General features: G+C 36.6%; 1 protein-coding gene across 1 annotated transcript in view; it reads right to left on the reverse strand.

The window, feature by feature from the left end:
* Positions 1-13,561, reverse strand: part of MED13 (mediator complex subunit 13) — a 109,907-nt gene that overhangs the window by 19,899 nt on the left and 76,447 nt on the right. The window contains exons 17-20 of the mRNA XM_077745625.1: positions 6,355-6,516; positions 3,509-3,732; positions 1,927-2,116; positions 546-1,008 (exon numbers count right to left, since the gene is read on the reverse strand). Coding sequence (XP_077601751.1) covers positions 546-1,008; positions 1,927-2,116; positions 3,509-3,732; positions 6,355-6,516 — 1,039 coding nt within the window. The remainder of the gene's footprint in view (positions 1-545; positions 1,009-1,926; positions 2,117-3,508; positions 3,733-6,354; positions 6,517-13,561) is intronic.

A 13,561-nucleotide genomic window follows, 5' to 3' on the forward strand; every position in this document is an offset into this window, starting at 1 on the left:
TTGATTTACTTTTGAGAGAGACAGAGCATAAGCAGGGGAGGGACAGAGAGAGAGGGAGACACAGAATCGAAGCAGGCTCCAGGCTCTGAGTTGTCAGCACAGTCCCGATGCAGGGTTCGAACTCACAGATTGAGATCATGACCTGAGCCACAGTCAGACACTCAACCCACTGAGCCACCCAGGCACCCCTCTAACGTTTATTTTAGAGAGACAGAGAGAGCTTGCATGCAGGTAGGGGAGGGGTAGAGAGAGAGGGAGACAGAAAATCTGAGGCAGTTCCATGCTGATGGAACAAAGCCTGACATGGGGCTCGAACCCACGAACGGTGAGATCATGACCTGAGCTAAAGTTGGACAATCAACTGACTGAGACAACCAGACACCCCTGCATTATACTTTTATAGATAAAATAATCAACACAACAAAAGCTAAAATTTCAAGGATAAGACCAAAAACCTGTGTTCATTCACAATGAACTATCTTATTTAGACAAGAAGAAACATCATATATTTACATTTCTGCAAAGAATAGTATATATAAAGATACCTTTCAGACACATCAGGATGTGGCTGAGTGGGAAGTGAAGATGACTCTCCAGAAACCCCAGCTGCTTGTAGAGCTGATGTCTGTTGCCCTCCTAGCTGGCCATTCTGAACTGTACTCGCTTGTGTAGACATGGATCCTGTAGCACTACTGTTCATACTGCCAAAGGGTGGAAATGAGGGTAGTTTATTTGATGATACTCCACTACTCAAGTTGGAGGATGATGAAGATGAAGTTGAAGTTGTGGTCAAAGTTGAATTAGCTGTGGCAACTGAAGAAGACATGGCAACACCTGAAGTCATTGTCATAGTGCTACTTGCTGCAGATGCTAGGGTGGCAGATGGAGTATTAGCATTTCCAGTATTTGTCATCTGAGGTGGAGTGATCAAAGATTGACTTGTAGGGGCAACTAAATTTGGCTGGGAGAGGAGAGAGCTGTCCAAAGGCTGGGAAGCAAGATAAGGACCTAAAGATAATAAAAACAGGCAGAATATTTAATTTTTTATTTTACTGATTGGTTCTTTTTTTATTCTATGTGAATAATAATCTAGTTGATGCTTTTTTGGTAATTACCCTCCCTTAGTTGCTTGCTCACAGTGCGGCAGATATAAGCTTTTTATTTCCCCCAGAAACTGAAGAAACAAATTTTAAATGGAACTGAAAAAGTAAACCAGCATTTTCATACAAAATAAAAGAAATGGTTCCCATGAAAGTATAACAAAATTATATTTACTAGGCATAATTAATAAAATGAAAATAGTATCTAGCAAATTGTCATCAAACCATTCAAAGGGTTCCTAATATTGACTAAACTGGAAGCTAACTATATATAAATAAAATAGAAAATGTTATCATGGGATTCATATTATAAGGACATCTTAATGACAAGTCAAAGGTAAGTCCATTGATATTTAATTCAATGTTAATTCAAGGGTGTTAAATGCAGTCTTAAATAGATGTCATTTTCTTAGTTCAACAAAAAACTGTTTTTTGGTGTTGTAGACGTAACTACATTTTATCTCTAATCATTAATAAATCAAGAACCTTAATGTAAATAAGCTTAAATAAAAACACGAATTCATCAGATCCTAAAGAAGCAAAGGAAATTGTACCTGCAATTTCTCCTTACCTGATAGAATCCCTATTTTAGGAATCATCAAACTTTCTCTGTAAAGGGTTAGACAGTAAATATTTTGGGTTTCGTGGGTCACACAGTCTCTGTCACAACTATTCAACTCTGATGTTATAGCACAAAAGCAGCCAAACAATATGTAAACAAATGAGCATGGCTGGGTTCCAATGAAAGTTTATTTACAAAAACAGCTGATACACTAAGCTATACTTTGCTACCACTGCTCTTATAAAATAAATGCAAATTCAATACCTAAGTCGTATCTGCAGACTTGTGCATAAAGCTTGAGTTTAGAAAATGCTTCATTGTTACCATCAGCTGCCTGAGAGAACCATTCTGCTACCAACTTTTCTGATAGTTTCTTTGATGCAGTAGATCCAACTCTCATGATCCCATCCGTCAACAGTCGAGAAATAGGTCTATGCTGACCTAGTCGACAAGACTAGAGATATACATAAAGAAAACAGAATTAGTGATTTATTATTGTATTTGAGCACACATTATAAAATAAGGCATTTAAGTTATTTTTTACTTATTTTTAAAAATAATTTTAATATATTTTGTTTGTTTTTATTTAATCTCTACACCCACCATGGGGCTTGAACTCACAAGCCCAAGATCAAGAGTCACATGCTCTAACACCTGAGCCAGCCAGGAGCCCCAAGCATTCAAGTTATTTAAATTAAGCTATAATTTATAATTAACATTTGGGATAAAAATATCAAGAGTGAAATGGTACCATACATTTCTTTCTCTTTTACATTAGAAATCCAAATTAAACTATCTCCAGTGAAATAAAACATACCTAGATAAGAATGGCACAAAAACCATGTGGTTTGAGGAATGAAAACTTGCAGAATACAGATATAACTGAGCATAAAAATGCATATATACCCCAGTCAAATCAAAATAAAAACTATATATAAAAACTTTATGAATTTCCCAGCTCTCCCTCCAGTTCTTTGGGCCACTGATGTTTGTTATAAGAAGCCTAATATCAAATTAAGTTTGTATTATTAAATTAAGAAAATTTAGGATTTCTTTACTCTTAAGACTTTCAAAGGCTTTAATAACCTAATATAAATAGTAAATCTCTAAAAAAGTAATATAAGGCATAATGTTTCCCCAAAGCTGTTCAATTATGGAACTTTTGTCTGGAGAGACTTTGTAGAACAAGTAACACTCTTTGGGAAATAGTTATTTCTACAAACACACTACAGATGACTTGCAATTAAGTGGAACATTTAAAAAGAACTAAACCAGCACAAACTAACAATTCAGATTGTTAAAGAAATTAAATTTTAAGGACTGGATTTCCAACATTTGTGGGAAAAGAAAGGTATAATGAAGTAAGGCTTTCTGTCCTATACCACTTAAAATTTGTAATCACCAAACTCGTGATGGCTACAATAGGAAAATTACAACTTTAAAACGATCAGTAAAANTCTAGCACAGTTTTATTTTATGAAAGTGAGGCCTACTGTTAGTACCTGAGGTCCTAGAGAATCAGAACTAGAATTTTCATTAAGTGTAATTTTTTCCTGGCTACTTAATAATGTTACTCTGTGTTTCAGAAAAAAGATGATCATAAATGGTACATATATGCCCTCAATGATTTTTCCCCAATATAGCGATTTCTGTGACCCACGGCACACATATCCAACAAAGGGTCCAAGTGAAATGCCGTAACGAATACAACTGACTAGTATGAGAACTATACAACTAGTCTCACATCATTATTATTCTGTCCCAATCAACTGAAATGGCCCAGTATATTTCATACATAAACATACAAATTATAGTTGTAAAATGCTACCTCTTTTTAAACACCTACCTCATATATTGCAGTGAGGTCTCTAAAAAAGCTTTTGGCTCCATTTAACAGGGCTTCATTTTCTGGACATAATACAACATAGGCTATATCTCTTTGAGATCCATAGGGTTCCAGCATAAGTCTCTCCCAATAAGGGAGTGCAAATGGAGAAAGCACCAGAAAATCATAGTCATAACCCAACAAAAAAGTAGGGATTGGCAGTGGTTCTGGGGATTCATCAGTTCCTAAAATAAGAAAATCAGATTTTAAGAAAATATTTTAAAGCAGTGACAGGTCTTTTTTTTTTTTTTTAATGTTTATTCATTTTTGAGACAGAGAACAAGAAAGAGTAAGCAAGCAAGCAAGCAAGCTCATGCACAAGTCAGGGAGGAGTGTGGGGGGGAGGGGTCGGGTGGGGGGTGCGGAGGAGGGAGTGGGGACAGAGGATCCAAAGTGGGCTCTGTGCTGACAGCAGCGAGCCTGATGCAGGGCTGGAACTCACTGACCATGAGATCATGACCTGAGCTGAAGTTGGACGCTCAACCAACTAAGACGGGGGTACCTTTTATTTAATACATTTTATTTAAATGTCAAAGTTACTGAAGTTATTATTAGCAGTAAAAATATTTGATGAAAGACAAAAACATATAAAGCCAATGATTGAGACTCTTCCAGAGTTAGGAATTTGCTAAACGGTCTTTGTAAAATATAGGACTTATATCTTCATTTATATGTAAAACACTGGGGCACCTGGGTGGCTCAATCAGTTGAGTTGACTTCAGCTCAGGTCATGATCTCCTGGTTTGTGACTGAGCCCCATATTGGGATCACTGCTGTCAACACAGGACCTGCTTCAGATCCTCTGTCCCCCAACTTCTCTCTGCCCCTCCCTTGCTAAAGCTCATGCACTCGCAAAAATAAATAAATTTTAAAAAGTGTAAAAAAATTTACAGTGTAAAAACTTAGAAGTACAAAAAAAAACATGAAAGAAGAGTTTTATTTTTTATAAATTTGGGCTGGGGAAAGCCTTTCTAAGCATAACATAAAAACGTGTCCATTCAAAAATTGATTAACCTGGGGAGTCTGGGTGGCTCAGCTGACTAAATGTCTGACTCTTGATTTTGACTCAGGTCATAATCCCATGGTCATGGGATGAGCCACATGTGAGGCTCTGTGCTCACAGCACAAAGCCTGCTTGGGATTCTCTTTTTCTTTCTCTCAAAATAAATAAATAAACATTTTTTTAAAAAGCACTGATTATTATAACCACACAAATTTTTAAATTTGGCATAAAAAGTATTATAAAAAAGCCAAATGATAACAATGAATTGGAAGAAAGATGTGCAATGCATATGACAAAAGGTTCATTTCCTTACCATATAAAGGAGACTTATAAGTCCCTAAGAAAATGATCAACAACCTAACAGAAAAATGGGTAAACGATATGAACAAAGTTCAAAGAAACAAATATCTCTTATACATAAAAAGATGCTAAATCTCATTAAGAGATAGCAATTTAAAATGGTGAACAATTACATTTACTATGTATTAGATACTGTTCAAAGTACTTTACATATATTAATTCTTTTAATCTACACAAAAACCATAAGGAAGATACTAATATTAACCTGATTTTTATTTTTATTTTTATTTATTTTGAGTGAGAGACAGAGAGAGCGAGAGAGAGAATGAACAGGGGAGGAGCAGAAAGAGGGGAGAGAGAGATTCCCAAGCCGGATCCACGCTCAGCATGGAGTCCAATGTGGCACTTGATCCCACCAACCATGAGATCATGACCTGAGCCGAAATCAAGAGTGGGACACTTAACTAAGGCACCCAGGTGTGCCCCCAAGTATATTTTAAAAGCTCCAATTACTCCCACTGTTCAGAGACAACCTTCACCAGATAGTCCAAGTATTTTTTTTTAAGCTTATTTATTTATTTTGGGAAAGAGACAGAGACAGAGACAGCACAGTGGGGGAGAAGCAGAGAGAGAGAGGGAGGAGGAGAGACAGAATCCCAAGGAGGCTTCAGGCTGCCAGCGCAGAGCCTGACGTGGGGCACACTCATGAAACTGCAAGATCATGACCTAACTCGAAAGCAAGAGTCGGACGCTTAACCAACTGAGGCACCCACACACGCAGATAGTTCAAGTATTTTTGAACGTTCTCTTCCTTTATAGATGACCATAAATCTACTGTATAATGTACATTATATATGTTTCTTTAAGATTTTTAAGTAATCTCTATGCCCAATGTGGGGCTTGTACTCACATCCTGAGATCAAGAACCACATACACGTTCCACCTACTGAGCCAGCCAGATGCTTCTCTCTCTGTGTACCACATTGAGTATTCTTTTTTCTACTCTTATAACCAGCATATTTCTGTTTCCTTTTTTTTTAATGAAGAACTTGGGGTATATTATTATTATTGCTACTATTATTATTATTTATATTATTGCTATTATTATTAATAGCAATTAATTGCTATTATCCCCTCCATTTGTCCCATTTTTCATTCAATTTCGTAAAATGATAATTTGCAACAAAAGCAGTGTTCATTTTAAAAAATTTTGGCAGTAGGATTCTTTCAAAAATCTTAGATTTCATAAAAGCTTACTGGTCAGTCTAATGTGTATAAATAGATCTAGGTCACTTTCTTCTTCCTGAAGAGGGGTTGGAGAACCTAGTAAATGGAATGTTGGAAATGTTCAAAGTAATGAAGGCTAAGATTAACCACACTGGAATTAAGCGAAGCATAAGTCACAAATATATTTTAAAAAGACAAATGTGCTTATTCCAAATTGGGCACAAAAATGGAGGACTGAAATAAAACCAGTCAATACGCATTACTATAAATTACTTACCATAAGAGCCTCGGCCAGCCATTTTATGAAATTGTTGCCAAGTAAGAGGACCTTGAACTCCCCAAGGCCTTACTGTTCTTTTTTTCTGAATAGCATCCTGAAGAACTGGCTGAAGAGATAGGAGCATTCGAAGTATATCCTGTGAGCACTGCATACTCACATCTACGACCATTAAAAAAGAAAAAAATAAGAATTACTGTTGCCCACACAAAGAACTAATTTTTTTTTAAATGTTTACTTATCTTTGAGAGAGAGAAAGAGCATAGGCCAGGGAGAGGCAGAGAGAGAGGGAGACACAGAATCCTGAGCAGGCTCCAGGCTGTGAGCTGCCAGCACAGAGCCTGAAGCAGGGCTCAACCCCACAAGCTATGAGATGATGAGGTGAGCTGAAGTCAGATGCTCAACCAACTGAGCTACCCAGGCACCCCAAGAAATAAAAGTTTAAAATAACAGATACATGAAAGAAATTTCAACTTTCATTATTAAGATTAAGCTTCTGTTTGTGCACAGAATTGTATTAATTTTTGTCTCATGTGATCTGTAGACATGGCACTTCTAGGTCCTTACCAAGAACAGACATAATGAAAGTTATTTTAACTCATCTCCGTAAAAAAGTTAATCATTAGCACACTAACCTTTTTGCATTTGTTTTCATTGGTTTTGGTGCTCATATGTAGTTTAGCAGAGAGAACTCTACCTCACACTGAAATGAGTTATAAAATGTGGACCTTAATTACTACCGCTATGGTAAAATGATCTGATAGAAAAGCCTGTTTACACTGATTAAAATTTAATTTGGAAAGTAGATTACAACAATTCTGAAATACAGAACTTATACAGTAACAGATAACTTGCTCACACTGTAAAAAGTGTTATAATATCCACAGATATTTTATAAACCTAGATTTACAGATTTATAGACTATCACATTATCATGACCTGCACTTCTGACCCACTATCAGAATGGATATGAAAGATGTTGCTCTTAAATGTCAAAAGGCTTTTTATAAAATCACTAAATGTTACTGATATACTTAATCTGCTCCCCTAGTATGTTCAATTGCAGCATTAAACATGTTTGAGTACTTTTACATTAAGTCATTTAATTTTAACTAGTATTATTATTATAATTATTAAATAATAATAAATTTCTGGCTTCCATCCCTATATCTAGAGTACAGAATTAGAAGTAATTTAATTTCAAATATACTGCTTAATGACCATCATGCTTAAATAAACTATTGTATACACAATAGAATATATAGTCAGTAAAGTAATAACAGAACTATCTGAAATGGACTGATTTACACACTAGCAAATCAATAGCAAGTTATAAAACTATCTATAGAGAATATTTTACACAAATAGTATAAAATACAAATATGTGTATTCACATAAAATGAAGTCTAGAAAAAGTTGCTATTGGCTAAGGTGGTTTGTCATAATCGTATGGGGAACTTTTAAAAAACATGCAGTGCTCAGTTTGTTCTCAGCATTCAAGAGTCTCTCATGGTTTGTGGGGGGGAGGAGGGTGATGGGCATGGAGGAGGGCACTTGTGACGATGAGCACTGGGTGTTATATGGAAACCAGCTTGACAATAAACTATTTGTAAAAATAAACAAACGAATAAATAAAAATAAATTAAAAAAAAAAAAAGATATGCAGTGCTACCCTAAGAAATTCTGACCTGGGTTTTAGCTCAGGAATTTATACTTTGACTTTAATTCAAAAGATTCTCACGAATACTTTTTCACCCTTTTAGAAAACACATTTATTGAAGACTTACTATGGCCAAGAATTATGCTAGCTGCAAGGAGTATACTGTGTAAATAAGGAATTGAGGAATCTTGTGGGGGAGACTGACATGAGAAAGAATATAACTGTACATAGCGACAAGTGCCAAGTCTCTATTTAGGCTGAAACCTGGCTGCAAAGCAATGATTAAAAGCATATAAAACAATTTTTAAGAGTGATCATGAGGGGCGCCTGGGTGGCTTAGTCGGTTAAGCGTCCGACTTTCGCTTAGGTCAGGATCTCGCAGTTCGTGGGTTCGAGCCCCGCGTCGGGCTCTGTGCTGACTGCCAGCTCAGAGCCTGGAGCCTGTTTCAGTCTGTGACTCCCTCTCTCTCTGACCCTTCCCTGCTCACACTGTCTCTCTCTCTCTCTCCTAGAAATAAAAAAAACATTGAAAAAAATTAAAAAAAAAAAAGTGATCATGAAGGACAGACACACAGATCAGTAGAAAGAGAACTAAACATCCAGAAATCTCACATTTATGGTCAATTTATTTTTGACAGGGCGTCAAGACAAATTAATGGGGAAAGAATTTAGCAAATGGTTCTAGGACAGGTAGATATCCACATGCAAAAGAATAAAGCTAGACCCCTTCCCTTACACCTAAGACAAAAGTTATTTAGGAATTTATTATACATCTAAATATAAGTGATACAAGTATAAAATTCTTAGAAAAAATGCAGGAATAAATATTCATGACTTAGGATTAGGAAAAGCCTTTTTCGATGTGATGCCAGAAGCACAAGCAACAAGAGAGTATCTATGCTGAATGAACTTCATTAAAGCTAAAATCTTTTCTGCTTCAGGGGCACCTGGGTGGCTCAGTTGGTTAAGCATCCAAATCTTGGTTTCAGCTCAGGTCATGATTTCATGTTTTGTGAGTTCAGGCCCTGTGTCAGGCTCCATGATAACAGTGCGGAGCCTGAAAAGGATTCTGTCTCAAAACTAACAAACTTAAAAAACAAAACAAAACAAAACCTTTCCTACTTCAAAGGATACCATCAAGCAAATGAAAAGAACCACCCAGAGAATAGAGGAAAATATTTGCAAATCATGTATCTGATGAGGGAAATGTATCCAGAACATGTAAAGAACTCTTACAGAGGCACCTGGGTGACTCAGTTGGTTAAGCATCTAACTATGGCTCCGGTCATGCTCCTGTGGTTTGTGGGTTTGAGCCCCGCATCGGGCTCTGTGCTGACAGCTCAGAGCCTGGAGCCTGCTTTGAATTCTGTGTCTCCCTCTCTCTCTCTCTGCCCTGCCCCCTCTCACAAATAAAAACATTTAAAAAATAATATAAAAAATAACTCTTACAACTCAATGATGAAAAGACAAAAAGTCTAATTACAAAATGAACAAAGATTCTGAAAAGACATTTCTCCAAAGATCTACAAATGGACAATGAGCATGTGAAAAGTCATTAGGGAAATGCAAATCAAAGCCACAATGAGATAATATTTGACAATCAATGCGATGACTAATAAAAGACGACACAAAATGACTAGTGTTAATGAGGATATGGAGAATGTAGAACCCCCACACACTGCTGGTGGGAATGTAAAATGGTGCAGCTGCTTTGGGAAACAGTCTGACAGTTCCTCAAAAGGTAAAACAGAGTTCTATGACCCAGCAAGTCCACTCACGAATAATGCAAACATGTTCACATAAAAACTTGTATACACATGTTCATACCAGCATTATTCACAATAACTAAAGAGTAGAAACACTCCAAATGTCCATCAACAGATGAAAGGATAAAGTGTGGTATACCCAATAAAACAGAGTATTATTTGGCAATAAAAAGCAATAAAGGGGTGCCTGGGCTTTCAGCTCAGGTCATGCATGATCTCACGGTTTCTAAGTTTGAGTCCCCATGGGACTCTAGGCTGACAGTGCAGAGCCTGCTTGGGATTCGTTCTCTCTCTCTGTCCTGACCCTGCTCATGCTTACTCTCTCTCTCTCAAAATAAATAAATCTTTTTGAAAATTACCCAAAAAAGGTGATTTAAGTGATTTAATGCATGCTACATGAATGATCTTTGAGAACACTATGCTAAGTGAAAGAAATCAATCATAAAAGACTATGGTATATGATTCTATTTATGCAAAATGTACTAAAAAAATCTATATAGAGAGAATGTAGTTGAGTAGTAGTTTGGAGGGAACTAAGGGAGTAACCTCCAATAGGTATAGGGTTCCTTTTTATGGTGATGAAAATGTAAAATTGACTGTGGTGATGGCTACACAACTCCGTGAATACATACCTTGCTTTACCGTGTTTCACAAATATTGCATTTTTTTTATACGCTGACAGTTTGTAGCAACCCTGCAATGAGCAGGTCTATTGGTGTCATTTTTCCAATAGCATTTCCTTATTTCATGTCTTTGTATCACATTTTGGTAATTCTCCCAATATTTGAAAGTTTTTCATTATTATTACATTTGTTATGGTGATCTGTGATCCATTAGTGATCTTTGATGTTACTATTATAAATTTGGGGGGGGGGCACCACGAACCATGCTCACGTAAGATGACAAACTTAATAAATGTCATGTGTCTTCTGACTGCTCCACAACTGGATGTTCCCCTCTCCCCCTCTCTTTGGGCCTCTTTATACCCTGAGACACAATAATATTGAAATTAGGCCAGTTAATAACCTTACAGTGGCCACTAAGTATTCAAGTGAATGGTAGAATTGTACTTTAAATCAAAAGCTAGAAATGATTAAACTCAGTGAGGAAAGCATGTTGAAAGCCCACACAGGCTAAAAGCAAGGCCTCTTGTACCAAATAGCCAAGTTGTGAAAGCAAAGGAAAAGTTGAAGAAAATTAAAAGTGCTATTCCAGTGAACACACAAATGATTTTTTTAAAAAAATCAGTCTGTTTGCTGATATGGAGAAAGTTTTAGTGGTCTGGATAGAATACAAGATTTCCTTAAGCCAAAGCCTAATCCAGAGCAAGACCCTAACTTTTTTCAATTCTATGAAGGCTGAGAGAGGTAAGGAGGCTGCAAAAGAAAAGTCTTAAGCTGGCAGAGGTTGGTTCATTAAGTTTAAGCAAAGAAGCCATCTCTATAACATCAAAGTGCAAGTAAAGCAGTAAGGCTACTTAAGTTAAGGTTGCTACAACAAGTTATCCAGAAGATCTAGCTAAAAAAATTAATGAAGATTGCTACACTAAATAATAGATTTTTCTTTTTTTTAATGTTTACTTATTTATTTACAGAGAGTGAGAGAGCAAGTGCAACTGGGGAGGGCAGCAGAGAGAGAGGAAGAGAGAAAATCCCAAGCAGGCTTCATGCTGTCAGCACAGAGCCCCACACAGGGACACAGGGCTTGATCCCACAATCCATGATATCATGACCTAAGCTGAAATCAAGAGTCAGATGCTTAACTGACTGAGCCATCCAGAGACTCCAAATAATAAAGATTTTTCAATGTAGATGAAACAACTTTCTATTGAAAGAAGATATCATCTAGGGCTTTCATAGCTAGAGAGAAGTTAATGCCAAGCTTTAAAGGACTTTGCTGTCTCTCTTGTTAAGGGCTAATGTGACTGGTGACATTAAGTTGAAGCCAACACTCATTTACCATTCTGAAAATCCTAGGGCCCTTACAAATTAAAGAAAGAAAAAAAAAAAAGAATTATGCTTAATGTTCTCTGCCCTGGCTCTATAAACAGAACAAAGCTTGGATGATAACACATCTGTTTACATCATGATTTACTGAATATTTTAAGTCCACTGCTAAAATCTATTGCTCAGAAAAAAAGATTCCTTTCAAAATATGACTGCTCGGTCTACAGCCATATGACCCTGAACACATCCAATCTCCTCAAAATATGACTGTTCAATGACGATGCTCCTGGTTACCCAAGAGCTCTGATGGAGACATACAATAAGATTAATGTTGTTTTCATCCCCGCTAACACAACATCCATCGATTCTGTGGCCCATGGATTAAGGAGCAACTCCAACTTTCAAGTTTTATTTATTTAAGAAATACATTTCATAAAGTTGTAGCTGCCATAGATTGTAATTCCTTTGATGGATCTGGGCAAAGTAACTGAAAAGCTTCTGGAAATGATTCACCATTCTAGATGCCACTTACGAACACTTGTGATTCATGGGAAGAGGTCAAAAAACAACATTAACAGGAGTTTGGAAAAAGCTGATTCCAACCCTCATGGATGACTTTGAAGGATTCAAGACTTCAGTGGAGATGAGGTGGAAACAGAACTAGAATTAGATGTGACTGAATTGCTTGAATTTCTTTATATAACTTTAATGGATGAGAAGTTGCTTCTTATCCAGTGAAGATGTTGTGAAGATTGTTGAAATGACAACAAAGGATTTAGAATACTACATAAACTTCGCTGGTAAAGCAGCAGCAGAATTTGAGGACTGACTCCAATTTTGAAAGAAGTTCCACTGTGGGTAAAATGCTATCAAAGAGCACCTCCTACTACAGAGAAATTGTTCATGAAAAGACGACTCTAATCAATGTGGCAAATTTCACTGTTGTCTCATTTTAAGAAATTGCCAGGGCTACCTCATTCTTCAGCAATCACCATCCTCCTCAGTCAGCAGTCATCAACAATGAGGCAACCAGCAAAAAGATTTATAACTTGCTGTAAGCTCAGATAATGGTTAGCATTTTTTGGCAATGCAGTATTTTAAAATTAAGGCTATACATTTTTTAGACATAATGCCACTGCACACTTAATAAGACTATAGTGTAGTGTAAATAAAATTTTTATGTGCACTGGGAAACCAAAATATTCACTTGACTCACTTCCTTGTGATATTCACCTTATTGTGGTAGTCTGGAACCGATGCACAAAGTTTCCGAGGCATGCCTGCACTAAAAACCATTCCACTGTACACTTTAAATGAGTGAATTGTATGGTATGGCAGTCAATAAAGCTATTGAAATCAGAGTCATCTTGGAGTTTTGTAATGGCAAGTATGGGCAGCAATATGGGTAATTTTTACTTCTTTTTTGCATTGTCTAGATCCTTTCTTTTCAGCAAGTATGCATTTTTAAAATATTATAACAAAGCTTTTTATATCTTGAAAAAAATTAACATCACCATTAAAATACACAAACTGTCGGGGTGCTTGGGTGGCTCAGTCGGTTACGTGTCTGACTCTTGATTTTGGCTCAGGTCATTATCTCATAGTTTGCAAGTTTGAGCCCTATCCTGACAGTTGAGCTCTACGCTGACAGTGTGGAGCCTGCTTGAGATTGTCTCTCTTCCACTCTCACTCTGGCCCTCCCCTGCTTGTACTTTCTCTCTCTCAAAATAAATAAAAAATATATATATATACAAACTTGTTTATAGATTTTTAATTCCTTCAAACAAATATTTTTATCCCTTGAACCTCTACTATATGCCAGGCACTATTTTCTA

This window comes from Crocuta crocuta, unplaced genomic scaffold, assembly GCF_008692635.1.
Source record: "Crocuta crocuta isolate KB4526 unplaced genomic scaffold, BGI_CrCroc_1.0 scaffold333, whole genome shotgun sequence".
NCBI classification, from domain to species: domain Eukaryota; kingdom Metazoa; phylum Chordata; class Mammalia; order Carnivora; family Hyaenidae; genus Crocuta; species Crocuta crocuta.